Source organism: Cucumis melo, chromosome 8 (genome assembly GCF_025177605.1).
Source record: "Cucumis melo cultivar AY chromosome 8, USDA_Cmelo_AY_1.0, whole genome shotgun sequence".
Taxonomy (NCBI): Eukaryota; Viridiplantae; Streptophyta; class Magnoliopsida; order Cucurbitales; family Cucurbitaceae; genus Cucumis; species Cucumis melo.
Genome location: NC_066864.1, coordinates 6,638,828 through 6,663,268, shown reverse-complemented (window position 1 = coordinate 6,663,268; position 24,441 = coordinate 6,638,828). Strand labels below are relative to the sequence as shown.

General features: G+C 31.5%; 3 protein-coding genes and 1 long non-coding RNA gene across 7 annotated transcripts; 2 read left to right on the top strand and 2 right to left on the bottom strand.

Annotated features, from left to right (window-relative positions):
- Positions 1-400: 400 nt before the first annotated feature.
- Positions 401-9,167, bottom strand: LOC127150620 (uncharacterized). Its single transcript, XR_007823183.1, has 4 exons — positions 9,024-9,167; positions 8,135-8,316; positions 7,942-8,063; positions 401-541 (listed from the first exon to the last, which is right to left on the bottom strand). It is a non-coding gene; the product is annotated as an uncharacterized LOC127150620 (long non-coding RNA).
- On the top strand, positions 5,223-7,794 carry LOC107990461 (pentatricopeptide repeat-containing protein At2g04860). The gene has a single exon (XM_017043805.2). It carries the CDS (start codon positions 5,384-5,386, stop codon positions 7,508-7,510), a length of 2,127 nt encoding a protein of 708 aa, XP_016899294.2. The 5' UTR covers positions 5,223-5,383; the 3' UTR covers positions 7,511-7,794.
- A 547-nt stretch (positions 9,168-9,714) lies between the features above and the next one.
- On the bottom strand, positions 9,715-13,424 carry LOC103485219 (phosphoglycolate phosphatase 2). The gene is made up of 11 exons (XM_008442747.3): positions 13,167-13,424; positions 13,012-13,079; positions 12,841-12,933; positions 12,680-12,751; positions 12,378-12,449; positions 11,694-11,753; positions 11,554-11,606; positions 11,096-11,193; positions 10,883-10,982; positions 10,155-10,258; positions 9,715-10,061 (listed from the first exon to the last, which is right to left on the bottom strand). The coding sequence occupies exons 1-11, from the start codon at positions 13,264-13,266 to the stop codon at positions 9,961-9,963; spliced, it is 921 nt and encodes a 306-aa protein (XP_008440969.1). The 5' UTR covers positions 13,267-13,424; the 3' UTR covers positions 9,715-9,960.
- Positions 13,425-19,272: 5,848 nt separating this feature from the next.
- On the top strand, positions 19,273-24,419 carry LOC103485218 (BTB/POZ domain-containing protein At5g47800-like). 4 transcript variants are annotated; one of them, XM_017043643.2, is made up of 7 exons: positions 19,273-19,660; positions 20,266-20,386; positions 21,621-21,732; positions 21,817-21,886; positions 22,179-22,577; positions 22,851-23,591; positions 23,669-24,419. In XM_017043643.2, the coding sequence occupies exons 3-7, from the start codon at positions 21,674-21,676 to the stop codon at positions 24,200-24,202; spliced, it is 1,803 nt and encodes a 600-aa protein (XP_016899132.2). In that variant the 5' UTR covers positions 19,273-19,660; positions 20,266-20,386; positions 21,621-21,673; the 3' UTR covers positions 24,203-24,419. The 4 variants fall into 4 exon arrangements, with proteins under 4 accessions (XP_016899132.2, XP_050944944.1, XP_008440968.2 ...); XM_051088987.1 differs by having other exon boundaries at positions 20,210-20,386; XM_008442746.3 differs by lacking the exons at positions 19,273-19,660; positions 20,266-20,386 and adding an exon at positions 20,555-20,825.
- Positions 24,420-24,441: the final 22 nt, after the last annotated feature.

The window sequence follows — 24,441 nt, the reverse complement described above, 5'->3', positions numbered from 1 at the left end:
GGAAGAAACTTATCGTATGATAGCTTTATTTTAAGAAAAATCTTAATTTTACATTTGCCAAAATCGAAAGGAACAATATGAATAATTAAAACCTGTTATATTATGAAAATGAGATAGTCATCCTTCTGTATTTAAAAAACTATAACAATTAAATGAGTTACGAAAATAATAATAATAATAACTTTCTCACTTATGTAATCATGAATTTTTCCAACATTAAAAACTTGCAATATAAGAGGAAAAAAACAAAGAAACAGATAAGGTTCTGAATTAGATTTTTCTAACAAACATAGAAGAAAAAAGGGTAATTTTCAACTGGTCTAAAATAAAAGGAATAACTTCAGATAGGAGAGAAAGTATATATGTTGATAAAATATGGATTTGGCAAACTTACTTTTTGTTGGTTTTTTCGAATATATTCACCATGTTTGTCAACAAAGAATAGTTGTTTGCCTCCAAAATCAAGCCACCAAGTGTTGTAAGACTCTGATTTGACTCACAAAATTAGAGCAATAGTCCAAAATTCCTGCCACTTTTTCCCCTACAAAGTGAATAATTGGAATTGTACAATCATAATTAACCAAGACCAAAAAATCAAAAATCAGAAACTATATATATATAATTAGTCTAACACCATTAATTAATTTAAAAAAACATGTCTCCATCTTTATTTAAGGTAATATAATTAAGCATGTCCCTGTCAACATTATTGGACTGGTTTTGATTAATTTTCACTACAATTTTAGGTAGAAATATTTATTAATAATGTAAAGTGGGAAAGCATGCATTAAAATTTATATATATATAATATATATAAATTTCAGAAGAGAACTAAAAAAAAGACAACAAATCAACTTTTGATACCCACTTACGTTTGTTTGTTCTTGGTCGTGGACAACGTTACCGATTCAAGTCACAATTCAGTCCCACTCTAAATTCACATTGGACACAAAAAGGAAAATTTATTTATTAGTGCCCTTTGACTTGACCTCCCCATTTTCTAATCTACATCTTATCTAAACCTTTCCATACTTTATGTGTAAGGTTTGTCCTGGACAAAGCTCAAAAATCTACAAATTGGCCCAAGATCAAAAGAAAAGAAAAATCAAATCCTTGAGTTTTAGGACAAGCATACAAGTTCGGCCCCTACCTACAATCTCAAGGGTCACAATCCTTTGACATAACGTGTCACCATATACATGTTAGAGTGAAAACGTAACAAATAGTCTCATTTGACATCCAAGGAAAAAACATAAACACTCAAAGAGAATTCTAATAAATTTTTGTTGTTCTTTTGAACTAAAACACTCTTTGTGTAATGAATTTAGACAGTGGAACACGGTTAATTTGAGACTGCACTAGTTCTAAGTACTCTCTAATAGTTCATATCATAAAAAATGGATTGAGGGAAGGTGCACGAGACCTACAACGTGACATGTGCTAGGTTCTCGTGTCTGACCTATTACTATAATTTTGAATCCATCTAAAAAAATGTCTTTGAAAAGAGATGGAAAACAAAAATAAATGGTAGTCTAAACTGTCAAGCTATATAGGTTTTAATAGGAAATGGAAGTGTGTGTAAATGTAATGGAGATATATTAATCCACCAATCAAATGGAAAGCTTTGTCCTTTGTTCGTGTTTGTGCCAATTTATTAGTGATTGAACATTGTTTTTAGCAATTGGAATTCAAATTGACATATAAATTATACAAAGTTATTAAGAATCACACAGCTCCATGCTTAGAGGTGCGAGCTCTTCACCCTCTCCCACGTGCCTACGCTTCATTTTCAAATTTTAATCTAAACTGCTTATTTCCTTCTCTACCCCAATTTTTAAATATGGAGTAGAGACAACTTTTAAGATCATTTTTAATTGTTTTTCAAATTTTAGAACTATTAAAAATTATTGCTAGCTTTTCCGGAATCTTTTTACTATTTATTATTCTTTTCCCTATAAATTTTTAGAAACATATTTACCTAATGTTTTTCTTTTAACTAAACATCTTGAACAAAATTTATTGACATAAGACTTTATTTGGATAGAAAAAAAAGTAACCACAAAACTATATATAAATATTAAAAATTAAATACTTATATATTATATGTATGTTGAGGTGGACTCGAGTTTCCTAGACCTATACTAAATCTGCCGGTAATCATTTTAAAATAAAAAACTAATAATAGATACTGGATTTAAGATTATAAAAAAAAAAAAAAAACCAAAAATCAATGTGTGAAATTAAAGCAACTAAAAGTAAGCAAATTCTAAAATACATATACTAATTCGGTATATGAATCGAACTATAATTATTATAATTAACTTATTCAGATAAAAAAAGATAGCAAAAAGTAATAAATTTGGAGGACTAAAATTAAAATTGATTGAAGACACATGCATTACAAAGTGAGGAAGTTTGAAATTGTAAAAACTAAAATCCAACAAGTCCAAAGGTAAAGAGAGAAGAAATGGAATATATATATATATATATATATATATATATATATATATATAGAGAGAGAGAGAGAGAGAGAGAGAGAGAGAGAGAGAGGTAGAAGGAAAAGAAATAGTATTTAAGCAATGTAGAGTGGTCCTCATCTCATCTGATTATTAATTGATATAATAGGAAGAAGCAGATTAAAGACGACAAAGGGGATGTAAAATCAGATGGACACACTTGGCATCATCTCATCTGCCTTATTATTTATAAATAAACTAATTTTGAATCTACACTTCCTTTTTTTTTTTTTACAATGGAATATATTCCTTTAGCCAAACTTAGATCCTTCCCCCCACCTTTCGATTTCCTCAAAGGCTACACTGTTCGAAGCATCTTGGAAGATGCTTCAATTCAATACACTCAAATCAAATGGCTACCCTGTTTTTCTTTTTTTGAATTTTCAAAATCGCCCTTTGCATTTTCCCCTTCAATTCTACTAAAAAATAATACAACCTTTTTTTTTTTTAATTTTGTTTTTGTATGTGTTGATGATGGGGTTGAGAAAGCTTTTGCATTACAAAATGAAGTGGGTATCTTTTGGTGGAAAGGGGGGAAGTGGGTAAAGGCGGTGAAGCTGAGATAGAGAGGTTTAAAGTTTTCAAATGTAATTCATAGGTTTAAGGAAAAGGAAAGGCTACGAAATTACTTGGCAATGGGAAAAAAGAAAAAGCAGACACAGAGAACACGAGAGAGAGAGAGAGAGAGAGAGAGGGGTGGCTATCTATGTATGGCTATAGCTAAGGACATCTTAACTTTTCACCGCTTATTATGTTTTTATGGGCTCCAGCCGTAAGCCCAGCCCAACGTCTTTTTACGGAACAGATTCAGCTTCGGGTCGCTGTCCTATTGCTATGCTACACAATTACTTTTTTGTTTATATTATGTATTCATTTTCAAAACTTTCTATTTCGTACCATTATGAGTGTTCTCATTTTTATTTTTAGTTTTTGTTTTTCCAATTCATCTGCTTGTTTTAACCAGAAATTTTAAAAAAATATATTGTAAATATCCGTTTCAAAAAATTTTAATTTAAGTTTAATAGCAAAATTGATTATTAGTATCATGTTTTGTAAAGAATTTGAAAACAAAGGAATTTTTAAAAAATAAAGTTGTATTTTATGTTTTTAGATATATGTTTGATGGCAAATTCAAATTTTGAATTCTAGTTTTAGAAAAATGTTTAAATGTGTTTCACCAATATATTTATAAATCATAAAACCTATCTTATTTATCCATTAAAATTTAATTGACGGTAGTTATTATTGATTTATTTATAAATATAATTTATTTTCACAAAATTAGTTGAATTACTATATTATTTAGAAAAGTTAGAGCTTAATCTATAGTTTGATAAAACCTAATATGCAATCATTAATGATTTGACAACTTTCGAAATAGTCCTTACGAGCTTTTATGATTTTATCAAAACAAAAAGACTAAATTCTAGTTATAAACCAACCACAAGGACTAAATTTTATCCATTTAAAACCATAGGAACCAATTTTGTAATTTAACCAAAAAATTTATATATTTGTTATTTTGTATTACTATATAATTTATAATACATTACATAATACATGTTCTATTTAAAAATTGAATTGAATTTATAATATAATATATTGTATTTTTAGATGTTCTTATATGTATTTAATTAAATTTTTCTTTTTAAAATATTAAATTCAAATTTTTGATACAATAAAGCATACAAAAATTTGATTTTAGAATTTACACAAAATCTATGGTTTTCAAAAATTATTTGTCATGCCTATAACAATGAATTTAAACATAAAATATAATTTGAGTTCTCTATCAAAGAGAACCTAATAACCTTTATCTAGAAAAAGAAAAACAAAAAATCCTAACGATTTCATATCGAATATATATTATTCATGAAATGGATTAGAAGTTCTTTTTACTTGAGTAATTCTTCAAATAAAATTTATCAAAAAGTAAATTCACCACACCATTCAAGTTTGAGATAATTAAATACACGAACAATTATCAAATTTAAGATAACATTTTGATGAATTTGAAACTATACACATTAAATTTAGTACACTTAACAGTTTCATGAGGTTAGATATTTATATGTTTTTTCTCTTAAGAATTTTTAACTCCTCTTCATTTATACTTGGTTTATCTAAGATAATTTTTGCAACTTTCAGTTTCATTTCGAAAAGTATGACAAATGAGAGTATGAAGGTGTAAACATCTAAACTCAAAAGAGAGTACAGTGTTAAATATCATTTAACTATGTTCAATTTGGTTTTATTATCTAAATACTAGAAGAATTAATATGAGTATCAATTTGTCTTTTTGTCATGTTAGATGCTTTCAAATATGGTACGGAGATTTTGTTGAGTTTGAATTAATTGATTTAGTTTAAGCACAAAAAATCAATTGAAAATAAGTAGAGATCGAAAAAGAACCCGAAAGAACAGTAGAAAGTAGTTCCATAGCCTACAATTGTTAGTCATATGTCCTCTCTCCATGTCCCAATTTATAATTCACCGACTGTAACTGAAATATGAATTACAAAATGCACATTCTACGTAACTTTGTTCAAATTCAAATGATTGGTGATAGTTTGGTCAATTCAAACCAATTTTTTATGAAAAAAGAAAAAAAAAAAGTTCAGTTTTACCTTCTAGGTTTTCAATTTTCTAAACAGTGAACAAACTAGCAAAATCAAAGGCAAAATAATTGATATACATCAAGCTTATTTTGTAGTTTCTACCACATGAAACTGTTGATTAATGTAAACCATCTTCAATATTTGTATCTAATTTTTAAATCAATTTACCAATTATCAACGGCTGAAAAGAACATGCACATTCCATAAGCTTCCATAGGTGCGGAACCGCCCAAACGGGCGCCCAGTAATATGCAATTTACACCTTCGGTAGGTCACCCAGCAACTCTCTCCCTAACTACTTTCCATTCTGCATTCAAATTTTACGTCGAAGGAAAAAATTTTACTCCCCCCTTGTTACTTTTCCGTCAGCTGCTAAGACATCAGGTTAGGCCTAATGATTCTACCTTCTCCTTACTCATCAAAGCCTTCGTTGTATCGTCTTCATCGTTCTGTTCTGAGAATGAAAAAGCAGAGGCGAATCAGCTCCAAACCCACTTCATTAAATGGGGATTTGACCAATTTTTGTATGTTAGTACTGCATTTCTCGATTTGTACTCAAGATTGGGTTTTGTTAAAGCTGCTCGACGTTTGTTTGATGATTTTCCTGAAAAAGACGTTGTATCGTGGAATGCGTTGATTTCTGGGTACACACGATGTGGATATAGCCATGACGCGTTTAAGCTATTTGTGGAAATGCGCAGAAGGGGGTTCGACCCTTGTCAGAGAACGTTGGTAAGTTTAATGCCTTCCTGTGGTACCCAAGAATTATTCGTCCAAGGAAAATCCATCCATGGATTAGGTGTTAAGGCTGGCCTTGATTTGGATTCCCAAGTGAAAAATACTCTTGTATCGATGTATGGTAAATGTGCTGATTTAGAAGGGGTGAAACTCTTATTTGGAGAGATTGGTGAAAAGAACGTAGTTTCTTGGAATACCATGATAGGGGCATTCGGCCAAAATGGATTCTTTTTGGAGGCAATGCTTGTTTTCAAGCAAATGCTTGAAGAAAGTGTCAGTGCTAACTCGGTGACTATGGTGAGTATCTTGTCTGCAAATGCAAATGCAGGATGTATTCATTGTTATGCTACCAAAATTGGTCTTGTGGAAAATGTTTCCGTGGTTACCTCTCTAGTTTGCTCCTACGTAAAATGTGGATATATAGAAATAGCCGAACTGATTTATATGTCAAAACTCCAGAAAAACTTGGTTGCATTAACTGCGATTATTTCTCGCTATGCTGAGAAAGGTGACATGGGATCTGTGGTAAGGCTATATTCCCTTGTACAGCATTTAGATATGAAATTAGATGCTGTTGCAATGGTTGGCATCATCCAAGGTTTTACATATCCTGATCACACTGGCATTGGACTTGCTTTCCACGGTTATGGTGTAAAGAGTGGGCTAATTATTGATTGTTTGGTTGCTAATGGCTTTATAAGCATGTATTCAAAGTTCGATAATATTGATGCAGTGTTTTCTTTATTTCAAGAGATGCACAAAAAGACACTGAGCAGCTGGAACTCTGTGATATCTAGCTGTGCACAGGCAGGAAGGTCAATTGATGCCATGGCTTTGTTTTCCCAAATGACATTGTCAGGTTATGGGCCAGATTCAATTACACTAGCGAGTTTACTATCTGCTTGTTGCCAAAATGGGAATTTGCATTTTGGGGAGATACTTCATTGCTATATTCTAAGAAACAGTGTGGACTTGGAGGGTTTTGTTGGGACTGCTCTTGTAGACATGTACGTCAAATGTGGAAGAATAGACTTTGCTGAAAATGTGTTTAAGAGCATGAAAGAGCCATGTTTAGCTTCATGGAACTCGCTGATCTCTGGTTATGGTTTATTTGGGTTTCACAATCGTGCTCTCCTCTGTTACACCAAAATGATGGAGAAGGGGATAAAGCCCAATAAAATCACTTTCTCAGGAATTTTAGCTGCTTGTACTCATGGAGGACTTGTTGAAGAAGGTAGAAAATACTTCAAAACCATGAAGAAAGAATTTGGTATCGTGCCCGAATCACAGCATTGTGCATCCATGGTTGGCCTGCTTGGTCGGGCAGGATTATTTGAAGAGGCAATTGTATTTATCAAGAACATGGAAACCAATCCAGATTCTGCTGTGTGGGGAGCATTGCTAAGTGCTTGTTGCATTCACCAGGAAATTAAGCTTGGTGAATCTGTGGCCAAAAAGTTGTTTTTCTCTAACTGTAGAAATGGGGGTTTTTTTGTGTTGATGTCTAATCTTTATGCAGCATCAGGAAGGTGGAATGATGTAGCAAAAATCAGAAAGATGATGCGAGAAATGGGAGAAGATGGTTGTTCAGGCGTTAGCCTTATGGAAGCGAATCATACTAGTGAGAATTTCATTTGATTGGACAGTCTTCGCAGTGGCAGCTGCATTTCATTTTAAGCCCTCATTCTGATCATACTAGGACTAGTGTAGTGGACATTAGACGAGTGTAGTCCAAGTGATTTAATTATTTAGCTTCTATCCACACAAAATTATTCATTGTCTAATCATAGTAAAAAGTTATCTATTAAAGAATATATATTTACAGTGAAACAAAAATAAGTATGATAGAATTTTACTTATGAATAAGACGTAAACCCTATCTCAAGTTCATGCACTGGAATGAGATTGTTTCTTATTTTAAAGCATTCTTGTGTCAAAGTTAAAATTTAAGAAAACGGAATTCTAATTTCTTCTCTCATCGAAGATTAACAGCCGAAGTCAACGGAAACCCAAATTGTTTTCATCCAAAATTAGCAAGATTAATGGAGATTGTATAAATTGCAGCGTACCTTGAATACCGGATCGCCAAACCCCACGAAATCCAGCCAGCTGCAGCTCTTTATGATTCCTTCCTCGCCTTGAAGGTAACAAACTTGATGTGTAATAGTCACTCATCAAAAGCCAAGCAGGCCTAAAATTGTTTTGGTGCAAAATTAGTAAAAAATTATGAACAAAAAGAAAAGTTGTATAGTTGTATCATACCTCGAAGTTATCAGAGGAAATTATGTGCTATTAGTCTTGACAGTTATCAACTTACTGGATCACCAAGACCCACGAATCCAGCTATAGCTGTTGCTTTATACGATTCCTTTCTCGCCTTGAAGGGTTGCAAAGTTTGACAAGTGAACTTTGTGAGCACGTCACTATGGCTTCTTGCTTTTTCTCTTGAATACCATTAAAATTACAGTAATAAAAGATCACTGGTCTGGTGGAACACAATTTGATACAAAATGTTCTCCCAGCACATACCTAGACCAACTTTCAAATTGTACCTCTATTCATTTAGATTTCAATCACTGAACGAGAGGAACAAAAATTTGATAGAAAATGTGCTTCATCACATAAAAACTTTCAAATTCGTTGAGGATGATAGAGATCATACAATTAAGCTTAAGCATGCTGAGGGAGAACGAATCTATTCTGAGAAAGCAATTGAATTTCAGTAACTCGGTAGCCAGCAAAACGAGGAGAATAGTCATCCTAAAATACGAAGCCACAAGAGAAAGGAATTCCCACGGACTGCAGAGAACATTTTAGCTCATATGACTAACTTATGAAACAGAGATTCCAATAGACAGATTGAATCAAATTTGCTTCTAGCACTCTTGATTTTGACGAATAGTTGGGATCAAAATTTTGGCATCTTTCCCTAAAAATAAAAGCTAGGGCGGGAAAAGAGAATCAACGATTCAAACAACACTATTTCAATGGTGTCCTTGACGACATCAATCAACTAATCTATCATTACAAAGAATTGCCACTCCATCGAATACGCAAATTGAGATATCTATAGTGATCAAGAAATCAAAAACGAAAATTCAGCCATTCAGAGTGGAAGATAAGGGGAATTGAAAAGTAGATACGAACTTACCGAATAGTCTTGTGATCGTAGAGAAATACGCCTTGAAAAAGTCGAACGGATCCCTGTCATCGGCGCATTGCGAGGACTGAGGTCCCCGAATTCAATCATCGCTTCTTCTTCTTCACGAGAAGATGAATGTGGAGAACGGAAGAAAAACGCGCCAATTTTGAATTTCTTGATTATGTACAACTATTTCTTAATTTTTTTAAAAAAAATATTGTGTATACTTTTTTATAAGGTAAATTTTGTTTCAAATTCATTTTCAGTTTGAATTATCATATCAAATTTTTACTCACATGAAAAATGAATCAATATTTCTATTATATCTTAAATATAATCTATGAATCAAAAAATGCGTAATGTGAATATAATATAAGTAATTGATGTTTTGACTTCTTTAAAAATTTAATCCTTAAGTCGTTATAAATTTATCGATTTGAAAAATAATAGATTTTTCTTTCAAACATCCATCGACATAACATTTTATTAGTATTTACATCAATCTTTTTTATAGGATTAAGATTTGAAATTTCCATCGACACCGATATTTTAAACCTTGATTTGAATACTTCTCAAGCCTAATCAACACCCCATACTGAGCAATTGATATCTATTCAGTCAACAATGAACCAATAAGATACCAGCTTAAAAAATTTTGCTTGAGCCACATACAGTAAAACAACCACTAGGAAAGTGAGAGTGAACTTAAACAGAGTAATGTAATGATACCCCATCATAATTTATTCAATGTGCGTGGGAAAAAAATGAGATTCGGCTAACCCCACAAATCCATCATCAAGGGATCCAATGGCAACAATTGTAATAATCTAGACAAAATACATATAGTTGAATTGACTCTGCATCTAACAGTTAAAAGTAATGGCTTTATTGTGACTGATCTACTAATAAGTCAGGAGTTCTGGTGCAAGTGCAAGAACAATCTTCGTCATGGACCCAATAATTCCAACAAGTCAGACATCTTGGATGTGTAAAAATCTGGTTGAATATGATTGGAGGGATCTTGAAGATTGGATTGAGTTGTTACCCCTGCCATAGTTATGGTACTCATGAATAATGCATTTTTCTTTCCTTTTTACAGTTCATTGATGGAAAAATGGAACAGAAATGAAGAGTCCAAACCTGAAAAGACAAGAAGTGTTTTGCAGCCAGTGCTCTGGCCAAAGAGAATGTCTGTGTCCAGTCTATCACCGACCATACACATTTTAGAGCAACCAAATTCAAATCTGAAAAACAAAACATACAATGGATCACTTACCATCATCTTCGTAATTTATTTTTTTAAATTAAATTACAAGTTTAGTCCCTAACTTTGAGGTTTGGGTACTTTTACAAGCATATAGGATGCTTGAATTTTCAATATTGTATCTATTGTCTTTTTTCAAATAAAAAATATTGTATCTACTATCTAGTAGTTTTTTTGAAAATATCTGATAGATCCTTAGATTCTGACATTTACAAATTTTTTAAGAACTAATCATATGTTATATAAAACTTTGAATTTTATGTCTAATGGAACATTAACCTTTCAATTTCATGTCTATCCAAAAATTTGAAAAAATATTAAATAGGTCAAGGATCTACCAGTTAGTGGACGCAAATTTGAAAATTCAAGGATCTCTTTGATACAAATTTGAAAGTTTAGACACTTGAAAGTTCATGAACCGATTGGGTACATTAAAAGTTTGGGGCCCATTTGGGATTTTTAGAAAATTAAGTCTATAGACATTCCTTCTAGTTCTACCATTAAATTTGTTAACTACTGCTTGCTACCAATGCTTTCAAAGCTAAGCTTTGAAAACTAAGAAAAATACAAAAAAGAATTACAGCGCAAGATAGCTTTATCTTACTTTTTCAATAAAAAGTCCATCATAAATGTTGATGGTTTCCCGACCACAATGGGTTCTTTCTCAGATGATGCACACATTGCACCGACCATGCAACCGGCACCTGAATCAAAAGAATTAACAAAGTTAATGATTCAACCAATGCGAAACTGCATTCCATCAAGTTGATTGAGACTGCAACTTGCAAGAATCAAAGGTCAGTTTGCAGAAATGTACCAGGGACTTCTTGTGATGCATTTAAATGCCCTGTGGCATCGCGATTAGTAGCAATAAAGAGGCATCCTGGATTCTCACGAAGGCAAAATGTAGCATACCTGATCGTGAAAAAAGAAAACTCCATAGTTGAGTGATTATGTAAATGCCATGTATATGAAACTGAATAGCAACAAGGAAGCAAGTGCAGTAATTGACAATATCGAAGGATTCTGTAGGCAACAAACACAAGACATAGGGTCCTAAGTGCTTAGTAACTCAATCAAACAGGTTCATAATCTAGTCTTTGCCCAAATCAAATTAATAGGAGTTATTAAAAAGTCAAATTGGACTAGTCCATTCGTTAAAACTAGAATAGCTTACGATTCTGCATATTTTAAGGCAAACAAGATCAACTGTGTAGAAGACAACAAGAAGGGGATGGGACTAGGGACAAATGGGCAGGATTTGAACTTTCTTACTGAAGCTTGTAATAATTAATATGCCGATCTAATCCAACCACAACTGCTCCAACCTGGTACATCACATGGCAGATATAAATCGAATGCAGAAGAAAGTGGAATCAAAATCTCACTAGAGTACGGCCAATATGTCGTGTTACACTCTTGTCATGCTCAATTGAGCAATCTAGGTAGAGATCTGCAGTTTTTTTGGCATCTTCCTGCACCAAAGTTGAAAGGCACTTGAGAAAAGTTGATCAAAATTCAACTATTTAAAGGAGAAGATATCGATAAAATTGTAAGCTTCTTGAAGTTACAAAAAGTCACCTCCACAACTATGCAAAGTACTACCAAACAAGGATTTCAGTAAAATTTTAATACAAATTTCAGTCGAGTTTCAACTACTGTGAATGCCAATAAAGACAACTACAAGACTAATTAATACCGAAAGCTAATTGCAATTTTGAAACTAAAGTTGTTGATCATTATTCGAACAAGATACTTAGAAATATCATTTCCAGTCGCTAGACCAAGTAATAGGTAAACTAAAGTCATTGAGCGTTGCTTGATAAGACTCACATAAGCTAAAGTACAGCACTGTGCTAAATAATCAATCAACACAAAAGCTTAAACATGTAGGTTATGCAAATTCAATTATATCAAGACTTCAACACCCTCCAACAATGAGAGACTTGGAAATTTATACAAGGCCAAACAAGTAAAAATCATTCTTAATTGGAGAGGCTTGCTTTAATAGCTAGTAAATCACGAACTAACTCAAAAGCCTACGATGTTAGAAAAGAAAATTTTAAAACCATTAATTGGTAGTTGTCTTATCTACTTACTGGACCACCAACTCCAGTGAATCCTGCAAGCTCAAGTTCTTCTATGATACCTGATTCGCCTATGACATAGACCTGCGCAGAGAAAAGAAGAGACCCCACTTACTAAGACAAGCTATCCACCAAGAAGCATGTAAAACACAACAGCAGAATGACAAATAAGAAATCTGGAAGGTTTAAAACCATGCATTGGGGAAATGAATTCTGCAAATTACGTGATCAATAAATTAACTAATCCTACCCACGCTGATGTTTATCTTAAAGACAGTTGAAGTTATTCCAATCAAACCGATACATTGACAAACCTTCTTTTCTGGGGAGAAATTATTGACTTTCAAGAACATGGCAGCTGCAAAAGAGGAGGAAAATATTTCATCCTACAAAAGAAGTCATAAGAACAACAGTTTAGATAAGAAAAACAGTTCCTTCACAACAATATAAGAGAACCTTTAAAATTCTAATCCACCTCAGAAACAGAAATTCCAAGGGAATGGAACTTCTTTGCATATTGCTTTCTTGATTTCGACGAATTGTTAGTGACAAAAACCAACCTCTTCCCCTGTAAACGAACGACGGTTATAGTCGAACACGGTCATTCATAGTTCGAATGATAACAATAAGATAAAGAAAAATCTACCTTAGACCTAAGCATTTCAAGCGTATCAGCGACGCCATCAATCAACTTATCGCCCTTCCATATAACACCTAACCCATCAAAAGTACGCAATCGAAAAATCATTAACGATGAAGCAAACGGAAAAGAAAACTGGGGAAAAGGAACATGTGGAATACCGTCGCAATCAAAGAGAAAGGCCTCAACGGAATCGATCAGATTCCGCGCATTGGCGGAGGAAAGCGGCTGGGGTTCGGCGGATATTTCGACTGAGCTCATACCTCCGGCAGGACGACAGGATCCGGATACGGAATGGGAGTGGCAATCGAATCGAATGGTTGTAGTGTTCTTGGAGGATCGTTCGGTTATTGGTTCGTAGAATTTGTAGATTCATTTTCTTTTCCTCCGTCGTTGGCCAACGAAAGATGGACGAAATTGCTATTTTTTTATGTTTTTTCAAATTCATGTCGTCTAAGTTTGTAATTCTATTTTGATAAAATAATAAATGAAAAATAAAACGTGCAAATTGTTATGGATAGTAAAATAATTAAAAATATATAAATGTTGGTTTCGTTTTCATTTTAAAATGTTTTATTTTGAGATTTTGATTCGAATTTAGGTCACTTTTGGTAAATAAAAACATTACAACTTCCATTCAAAATCTAAAAAACAGGTATATTTATTTGCGGTGTGTAATCGTACCGACATATAGGATTCAAATCTAAATATTTAATGCAATCTTACTTATGAATAGATGGTAATTAATTACGTTTGATAATTATTTTCTACCATTCTTATTATTATATAATTGTTGTTATTTTTACTATTATCATTATAGTTATTGTTATAGTTTAAATTTTATCAATTTTGATATATTTATTGTTACCATTATCTATAACATGGATTGATCCTCAAAGTTAGAGATAATGGTAGCAATAACAATAAATTTTACAAAATTTGTAATTTTAAATATACGCAATAAAAAGCAATCCATTTACGATTATGATTCAACTTCATTACCATTGATCTATCAATTTAGTTTCACTATGTTTGCATCAATTTCTATTTGGTAAACGTGACATTAGGTTTATTCAATTATTTCAAATTGATCTCGAATTTTAAAATTTACCCATTTAACCTTAATTGTATTAAATTTGTTGACGTCGATGTTATTATCTATTAATTAATTTAAAATCATTATGAATTTATATTTCAATAGTTATGAAAAGTAGCAAACTTAGTGAATTACAATTCTTTTAAATTAATTTATTGATATTAACTCTACGAATCTAAACTAACTATTTGATGAAAAATTGAAGTTAGAATGATTTTGAAACCAACAAAAATTAAATTTCACTAATACAATCGTAACATTTTAAAACTTAACAAGTAATTAATAAGAATATAGTAACTTGAAGTCTACAAACTAAAGAAATACTAAATACAACATTAAATATTTTTTCGATAAAATTTAGTAGGATCGTGAATTTATCTTTTTAACTTTGAATTTTGCCTTTGAATTTAATTGAAAAAAGAAAGTCACTAAGTTGGAGAAAAAGTAATTCTGTCGTTTTTTTTAACAAAAGAAATAATAAATAAAAAAAAGAGCAAATCAGTGCTTTGAATTTATAAACAGTGAGAAAAAAAATTATAAATGAAAGGTATACAAATATGACCTTACAAGGAATATTTCAATAGTTAATTAACATAATCAATTGTCACTTTTTTAGAACAGTATGATCAAGTTTGATCATTGGATTTTTTTATTTTTTATTTTTAAATATCATTGGATTAATCTTCTCAAGAAAAGAATTCAAAGCAATCGATTAACATCTTGTATTATTATTTCAATCAACGACATTAGAATTTTCGTGCTTTAATATATCTTTAAATCCAAACTAACCCTAATTTTTGTTTATTAGTAAAACTTTTATCATCATCATTTAATATATAATGGAATATATCGTAAACTATACTTAATGTGAATTCAAATCCTAACCCTCAAATATTGTTGATTTTGAGAGAGTTTACTCATTATTCAGTGAAACGCGCTACTTATTATAAAAAGAAAAATAAATTGAAATAGTAAAAAATGGTTTTGGTCGTTGAACTTCTATGCAAGTAAAGACTTAGTTCATAAAATTTAGCTAATAACAATTTAATTCTTATACTTTTATAGTTGTGTAATGATTTAGTTCTTAATAATTTATCAAGTAATGATTTAGTATATATTTGCACGACGGTACAATTTGTTATGATTTAGTCATACGAATAATATTAAGTATTTTGCTAGATTTGGTATTGTATTTTCATAAACTTCGAGACAAAACTTTCATTTAAAACATCCGTTAAGTACGATACTCGTAGCATGAAATCGAGGCACAAAAGCTAAGAAAAAGAATTTGGGTGATGGGTAATAGAGATTGGGAAAATAGGGCAAAAAAATCTCACACTATTTTAAAACATCATTAATTAGGGTGCATTATTAATTAAATTAGGTAAAGCTTTAAAAAGGGAAACCAAATTAAAAGTATAATCCCCACTTTAATTTAATTACTTTGGTTTGAAGTTGTTGGAGAAGGGCCCCTTTGTTTTTCTATCTCTTAAAGTTAAAGCATACCATAATAATAAATAATTCTAATTTTGTAAACCAAAGTGATACCCCAATGAGCCAACAATGTTATGTGGTTGCCCCCCACCAATCAAAACCCTCTTTGCTTTATTTATTCTCTTCCTTTCTTCTTTAATACCAAATTATCAATAAACTCATCATATTGGAGCTGAGTTTGACTACCCCTATCATTAAATCACAATCCCATCAAAATATTCTCTGTTTATTAAAGTCTGTTTTGGCTTAGATGTTTTAAATAATAACAATAATAAAGTTTTGAATCTGTGTTTGTGTCTGTCTTTTATATTTCATATTTATAGTTTTGTGTATATATTATGATACATGACATATATCTTTTTTTTTTTTTTTTTTTTTTACAACTTAGATTAATTTTCAGAAATATTTTTTAAATTTTTGGGTTTTTAGCTAAGTTAAAATTTTAGAAGTTTCTTCATCGCCACATCTGTGTATTAACAAAAGTCTTTAAGTTACACGATATGGTGTAATCACAGAGGGAGAAATTATGTATCATATAAATCGTCTTTTGTTAGCTTTAAAGAATAATTTTTGTTTTTAACTTTATCCCACAAAAATTAAAATTTTGAACTTCGAGTTTATGACAATTTAGTTTCTAAACATTATTTAGTAGTATTTTAGTAAGCATACTACATTATTCACAAAAATTTAGTTCTTTTTGTAAATAATATGTTTAAATTTTATTTTGATGTTTTCGTTAACTCTTTAATTGATTAATGAATTGACTTCTATATTTAGATGCTTAGACTCCATACTTATCATATTCATTAAATTGATTAATTATAAAAATATTTGTTTACAATTTCGTAAAGTTTATGTGTTCTATTTAAAAAAAAAGTTCAAAGACTAAAACATAAATTTTAAATGAGTTGTTTCAAAAAATATAAAAAATTGATAAACTGTTTACATTTCATATAACAAAATTAGATAAAATTTATTACACCTCATTTTTATATGAAGTGTTAGTATTTTATCAAATGTTTTATTTTTGACAATTTCTCAATTTTTTAAGTTTAAAGAACAAAATAGAACTATGTACAAAATTTAAAATTTAGGTTTAATCAAATTTAGACCTAAATAATATTATTAAAATTTAATAACATTTGCTACACATTTAGACCCCCAAACTAATTGAAGATGAAATATGTACATAAATTACACCGAAACTAAATCATTACATGATACAAACTAACATTTAATATTTACAAGATTTTTTGATCCAAAATATACATTCCTATAACATTTGTTACGAGGTTAAATTATTATAAAATTAAAAATACAGAACACTTGTATTTGAATTATCTTTTAAATTGTTTATATTTTTAAAAAAATCATTTTCAAAATTTAATTTTTCAAAATACATTTTTAAGAAACAGAATTAAAAAATAATTCATTTTAAAGAAAATATTCATAACTAAAATTTGAGAAAATATAATTTAAACAAATTATATATATAAATACTTGTAAAAAAAATCTAAATAAACAGTAAAAAAAATTTATCGAGGCAAAATTATTATAAAATTAAAAATACATAACTAAACTACTATTAAATAAAAGTTTAAGGACTAAATTATTTATTTTTGAAGCTAAATAGTTTGCTTAGATGGACGTGTAATTTTAAATTTTAAATAATACAATAAATTTATTAATATTGCTTGGTCACGTTGGGGTTCAAATATGTATGTGTGTGTGTGTGTATATATATATATATATATGTATATGTATGTATGTAGCCAAATGATTCTAAAATGTCAATCCAATCCTCATTAATGCGAAGAACAATAATTATGATAACAACCAACTCCAACCATATTTTTCTATAAAATTAAAACAATACTATGAACTCCATTCCTTTTATTGTTAGTATTATTATTATAGTCCATAAAAGAACATAAACAAATTATTAAATTGGACCCTTCGTTATAATAATTTTGATCATAATTTAGTCCTTTAAACAACAAGAAAATAATCAAAATAATCGTAAGACGTAGAAAAACAGTCTTAATTAAAAGAAAAAAAAAACAAAAAACAAATTAATTACTAAATAAATTTAATTAATTTCAATTTTTTTTTACAATTGTGTTTACAAGGAATGCCATTTAGATTAGTGATGTATTTTATCATATTTCATGTTTCATAATCGATGCAATAAAGTTAACTCAAGCAATATTTAACGAACGCTAGACCAAATCATAATGGTTAATGTCATGTAAGCCTTTAGTGAAAGAAAAGAGAAAAAAATGACATCCATCCCGAAGATATTTCTAACATATTAGAGTGAAAATAGCATCATAGGTTATAAATATATATATATATATATATATATATATATATATTGATGTGGGTCAAATTTGATAGATTAGGATTGATGATGCTTTAATAATTTAATTTGAAGAGGCCAAATCATAGAAATAATAAAAAAATTACAAAAAATGAGAGGCATAGTAGAAGATCAAGTCAGAACTATAAAGCCTAAGTCCCTCTGAATTTTAGGCTATCAACTAGGTTATCAATAATCTAATACAATAATAATGAATAATCTTTGGCTCCCTTTGTTACCTTAAAATAATAATAAATAGTTAAAGAAAAAAGTTTGCCTTTTCTTTTCCTCTCTTTCTTTTATTTTCTTTTCATGGGTTTTGTTTGAGCTCATAAAAAAGTTTAGATTTGTTTTAAATGAATTTTTTTTCTTCAATATTATGTATTTCGAATTAAAATATAAAGTAATTCGGGATAATAAATTAAAAAAATTATAAAATATAGTAAAATTGATTAACTTCTTTTTTGGTAAATTTAAGGTAAATAGTTTCAAATTTTTTGTATCCATAATATTGTTTTTTGCTATTTTTTTTTCTAAATTTCAAGATTGCTTTAAAAAAAAAAAAACAAAAATATAGCAAACTTTCATATTATGTCACTAGTAGATTAATGACATTCATACACATCCATAAAAGTTAAAAGTTAATTTGTGTCTATCATCACTGGATTTTGAAATTTTACTATATTAGTAAATATTTTCTACAATTTTACAATTTGATATAATTTTCCATATTTCTTTACAAATTTCTAATTCTATAACTAAACAATGTGATGTCTAAGGGAAAAAAAAAAAAAACCAAATCATTTGCAAATTCTACCTTAAACTTGAATAAATGTTGTCATATTTACATTTGTATAAGAAATTGCTAAAAAGAACTTTTTTGTCCATTGAATAGATTATAAAACATGTCTACGATAATAAAATGATGGGATTTTAAAGGAAAACATCAAATAATTTGTTCAATGGAAATTATAGTTCTAGCTTTTTTTTTTCTTTATAATTTTATTTTTTCAGTATAAGTAAAAAATACAAAATTGTTTCGTATAATTTTAATTCATAATACTTGGCATTAATAAACCTTAAATTTAGTTATACTAATAGTTGATTGTTTAAATTATTTGTTTAGTATAAGTTTTTTAGAAATAAAATTAAAAGGTTAATTAATTGGGGAATTGAGCCTAAGATGTAAAATACCACAAAAGTTAGGTAATTAAAAAAACAACAAAAGTAGTACTAAAAGAAAGAAAAACAACAAAAGTAAATAACAAAACGGTGGGTCAGAGAGTACATAAATTACATTCGAATTGGGCAAAGCTTCTTCCATGATTTTGAGCAATCAAATCAATGATGAAATTGTAAGAAAGACGATGGAAAAGCTTTATTCTGCGGGAAGTTCGCGCCACTGTTTGAACGCCGCCGGCGGAGAATGGCCGCAGGCGGCGGCCGTTCCGCTCGCGCATGGAGAAATTAGGCGACACAAGTTGAAAAGAAAGAGAGAGAGTTGTCTGCGATTGGCCTCCGAAACCACCAACAAAAAGAAGAGTAATCCAACGTCAGAGTGATACAACCGGCGACACGTGGCCGACATGCAGATCAAGAAGAACCAACCAACGATTAATGGAAGAAGAATCAGCGGAGTTAGTGGGGGGAATCATGATGAAGGCTGCCATTGGCGATCTTTCAATCTCGAGAATCACAGGGACCCAGTAAAGTTCCTTTTTCCCCTCTCTTCTTAGCTATAGAGCATTAAACCCTAGCCCTAACCCCACCTCTGCAATTTGTTTTTGTTTTTCTCTATCTCAATTCTCACTTTATAATCTCCATTCCCTGTTTCAATTTTGACTTTCAGTGAACTTCAGCTTTATCTCTTTGGCGTAACCTTTTGTTGATCAACTTCAACTATTTATGACTGTTTATCTGTGCATATCAATTTCCTTGATCTTGATTGTGCATGATTCATTTGGAGATTTATGATTAGAACACCATTTTGTCTAAAGACTGCCCTGCATTAATTTTTCATTACATTTTCCTTGTGTATATCTTCAAGCGGTTTATGATAGCGTTGCTTTAGATTATTACTAGGTTGACTAATCAGGAGATTCCAAACCCATGTCCCTCTCCTTGTCCCCATGCACTCAATGCCCAATATGCCTTTACTTGGCGTGCCTCACCAGTAGATTTTTAACACCCATTTTTTTCCATCATAAAATTTGAATAAATCAGCTTGTGATTTCCTAACCCTTTTCACCATTAAGGCTTTCTCATCTTCTGCATCATAACATATGGCGCTGTGTGGTTGAATCTGAATCAGCGGAGCTTTTTCAGTTGTTTCCTCCGATCACCTGGGCTTGTTTAGCGTTTCTACAGCTTTTACGGTGTCCCTTTATCTGGAATTGGACCTCTTCAACCGCATTTTGTATGCCTCTCCGAAGGTAAACGCTCTCATCCCTTCTTTCTTGCTAGATTTAATTTGTGAGTTTACTTCAGGCCTCAGTTTTGGAAGTAATTTTGTCAATTAGTGAAATAAAGTAAATGGGTTTTTGACTTGTGGAAATAAACAAAACCCTTTTACTTTAATAGGCAATATCTTAAATGAATCTTCAATTTAGCTTAGATACCTTCCATTTTTCTTCTGTTTTACTCGGAAGAAGACTTTTAACCACTCTATGCTTGGTGTGGACGTTTTTAGAATGCTTCCAATACAATACGGTCAAAAAGAACAAATCAAAAACCTTGTCGAGAATCTAGCAAATCCAGATTTCAAAGAAAAGAAAAGCAAAAATTGGACTTACAACGCGCATATTCCACATAAGACTGTATTTCCCTTTGAGAGAAGAACCTCAGAGACCTTCTGGAAAAGTAACGCGATAGGTCTCTATAACACTCTGTTTAACCCATTTGTCTGTAAAAACGAAAGCTTTGATTTATTGCTACGTCAGATTGCGAATAATCCATCGTGGGAAGGCATTTTCTCTTGTCTTCTAAGTTATAACAAGGATACTGGATTCTTTTCCACCAGGAGCAACAGTAGCTTTTCACTTTTTTGGTGTTACCATTCTTCTTTTCACTTGTTTAAAGCCCATATTCCTTTTTGCAACTTCAATTCGATCCTCCTCCTTTTTCCTCTCTTATCATCTCTTCTTTTTGTAAATTTTAAAGGTTTGTTTCCCTGTTTTTGTCATTGAACCGATTGATGTTTGTTGTTTGGTTTTTAATGCAATGCTCCTGCATCAATAAAGTCATTGTCCTCCCTCATTTTTCTCCATTGTATTTGTGACTTCTTCCAAGTTGGACGCTTCTGGCCATTGTCTTTCCCATTGATTTTAATTTTCTTAGTTTCCGCTTTCATTGATGGGTTACTTAATCCACATGTTTTTTTTTCTTCTTTACTTAATTTTAGCTAACATTCTGTAGAAAAAGGCGATATGCGATGCACACAACCATTATTTCTCACTCTGGCATTTGATTTGCAGTACATGCCAATGAATCTGGTTGATATAGAACAGTTTAGAAAATATTCTAACCACTGCATTCAATTATTCTATGCATTTTACACTGTAGAGCACAGATAACTGCAATAGCAAGCTGTTGTCGGCTGTTCTTTTTTCTTATAAGTCATCCAGTCAACGTAGTTGAGAATTGAATATACCTTTTTGTATTTGAAAGGCGCTCCACAGTTAAATACTGACGACCCATGAAAAGAAAAGGCAATTCCAGAAATGAAGTTTATGAAATTAGGAACGAGGCCTGACTCCTTCTATACAGAAGCGGCTACCAGGTATCATTTCATAATTCAGAACCACCCTCCAAAAACAATCCCTGACAATCTCTTGACTAAACACACCCTAATTGTAAACTGCAGGACGGTTCTTTCTGATGTCCCAGGCAATATTGTTATATGCATCGACAACTTTAGTTTTCTTCTCCACAAGGTAGGAACATTGACAATGGTCTATTTTTTGTTTTGTTTATCATAATTTGAGGATGGCATATCTAAGCTCTTATCGCGATCATTTCACTCATCGTATACCTTTTCTTTCTCTTGATATGATCGTCAATTTCAAACTTAGAAGTTTCCGAGCGCAAATCATTTTTAGACTGGGAAAGGATAATGTAACAAAAAATAAAAGTATTCCTTTTTATGAACGTAGATTGCAGAGTATACAAATTATATACATAGAATTTCGTCTTTACTAGGATTTGTATTTTCTGGTTTGCTTACAGTTTCAGCTTCTACCGAAGTGTGGACTCTTGCAACATCTCTGCCCTGACTTGGGAGATTCCAACATTGCCACTATTGAGCTTCATGATGTTCCCGGAGGTGCAGAAGCATTTGAACTGTGTGCTAAGTTTTGTTATGGAATGACCATTAGTATCAGTGCCCATAATCTTGTGCCCGCATTATGTGCTGCTAAGTTCCTCCGCATGACTGAAGCAGTAGAAAAGGGCAATCTTGTTCTGAAGCTTGAATCTTTCCTCCACTCTTGCATTCTTGTTGGCTGGAAGGATTCCATTATTACCCTACAAAGCACCGTAAAGTTACCCGACTGGTCTGAGAATCTTGGAATTGTCAGAAAGTGCATTGATTCAATTGTAGAGAAAATCCTAACACCACATTCAAAGGTTAATCAGCATTTTTTTTAATAGATAAAGGATGAATTACTAATGTTGAAGTACCATATATTAACCCCAAAGTTTGAAGTTATTGAATTAACACAAATTCAACTATTAATTTATTCTTAATACATGTCAGCTTGAATATTTGTTCATTGTATAGTTCAAAAGTAGCATTCAATGCTCTTGATATTAAACTGAGAGAGGAATAGAAATGACAAAAATTGGGTCTAGGATTCATTCTTCTTGGAATTGGTTCTGACATAAGATGATTCTTTGCAGGTATCATGGTCCTACACTTACACAAGACCAGGTTACACGAAAAAGAACAACCAAAGTGTCCCAAAAGATTGGTGGACTGAGGATTTGTCAGATCTTGACATTGAATTGTTCCGCTGTATAATTTTGGCTGTTAGATCTACATACATTCTACCACCACAACTTATTGGGGAAGCCCTGCACGTCTATGCCTGTCGTTGGCTACCTGATTCTGCAAATGTCAAGCCTTCAGAGACTAAGATTTCTCAGAGCAAAGAAGATATGGAAAAGAGTCGACAAATTCTCGAAAAAATAGTTGGCATGATTCCTTCAGATCGGGGATCAGTTTCAGTTGGCTTCTTGCTCAGACTTCTTAACATAGCGAACTATCTAGCAGTGTCATCAATGACAAAAACTGAAATAATTCGGAGATCGAGTCTGCAGTTTGAGGAAGCAAGAGTGAGTGACTTACTCTTTCCTTCGCAATCAACCTCCAATACACATTTCTATGATGTTGACTCAGTTGTGGCGGTTCTGGAATGTCTTCGAGCGCTATGGCGAAGGCAATACTCTGGGGCTTCCGAAAACAGTCATTTCTTGAGATATATTCAAAAGGTGGGGAAGCTTGTCGATTCATATCTTCGAGTGGTTGTGATGGATATCAATATGCCTGTATCTAAAGTGATACAACTTGTTGAAGCTCTGCCAGATATTGCTCGCCCAAACCACGACGATCTTTACAAGGCAATAAACATGTATCTCAAGGTAGTAAAACATTACTCAATATTTTATGACATCTCCTATTTCACTGATTGATAAAAACATTTTTTTATTGGAAACAGGAACACCCTGATTTGAGCAAAGCAGATAAAAAGCGACTTTGTCGAATTCTAGACTGTCAAAAATTATCGTCAGAAGTCCGTGCCCATGCTGTAAAGAATGAGCGATTACCATTGAGAACTGTTGTTCAGGTCCTGTTCTTTGATCAAGAGAAAGGATCAAAGGTTACAAGTTTTACACCCACTGCAAAACAGCTGATTTCTGTCGAAAAACAGGCGACGATCACCAGTGACAATCATGGTAAGCTAAAACCAGAAATTGACAGCAGTGTCGATAAAGAAGTAAGAGAAAGAAAGACCTTCTCTGAAAGCAGTGAGAGAGATGGGCATAGAACAAAAAGAGCAGATGTGAAACTGCCACTTGAGAGGGAAATGAAAGATGATAAATCAGAACTTGATGTAAAGTCAGTGAAGAGTTGTAGGACCAGAGAGATAGGCAAGGATAACAAGTTCTTAAGCAAGTCAGATTCTAAAAAATTGGTACCAAGAGGAAGCAGATCAGATCATGGTGGTGAACAAAGACAAGTTAAAAGATGAAGGCAGACAATACACAAAATGAAGATCAAATAAGATCATTTTACATTGCTGCTTGTTTATTTATTTTTTGTTATAGTTTCATTTCTCTTGTACTGTTCTAGAACTAAGGCTCAGAAATATGTTTCCATAGCTCTAATATAGGCAACTCTTTCAATTGTGGGAAATTACAAAATTTCTATCTATTAAACAGTAATAATATTCCATTTCTTGTGTGAAACAGTACATAGAGAGTTGAATTA

Excerpts from the sequence above, each read along its gene's own strand:
- LOC107990461 (XM_017043805.2), top strand. The coding sequence starts at position 5,384 with ATGCAATTTACACCTTCGGTAGGTCACCCAGCAACTCTCTCCCTAACT.
- LOC103485219 (XM_008442747.3), bottom strand. The coding sequence starts at position 13,266 with ATGAGCTCAGTCGAAATATCCGCCGAACCCCAGCCGCTTTCCTCCGCC. Across the intron at positions 10,983-11,095 it reads TGCATCACAAGAAGTCCCTG|GTGCCGGTTGCATGGTCGGT; the intron begins GTACATTTCTGC and ends CTTTTGATTCAG. Across the intron at positions 10,259-10,882 it reads ATGGACTTTTTATTGAAAAA|ATTTGAATTTGGTTGCTCTA; the intron begins GTAAGATAAAGC and ends TTTGTTTTTCAG.
- LOC103485218 (XM_017043643.2), top strand. The coding sequence starts at position 21,674 with ATGAAGTTTATGAAATTAGGAACGAGGCCTGACTCCTTCTATACAGAA. Across the intron at positions 22,578-22,850 it reads TCCTAACACCACATTCAAAG|GTATCATGGTCCTACACTTA; the intron begins GTTAATCAGCAT and ends GATTCTTTGCAG. Across the intron at positions 23,592-23,668 it reads CAATAAACATGTATCTCAAG|GAACACCCTGATTTGAGCAA; the intron begins GTAGTAAAACAT and ends TATTGGAAACAG.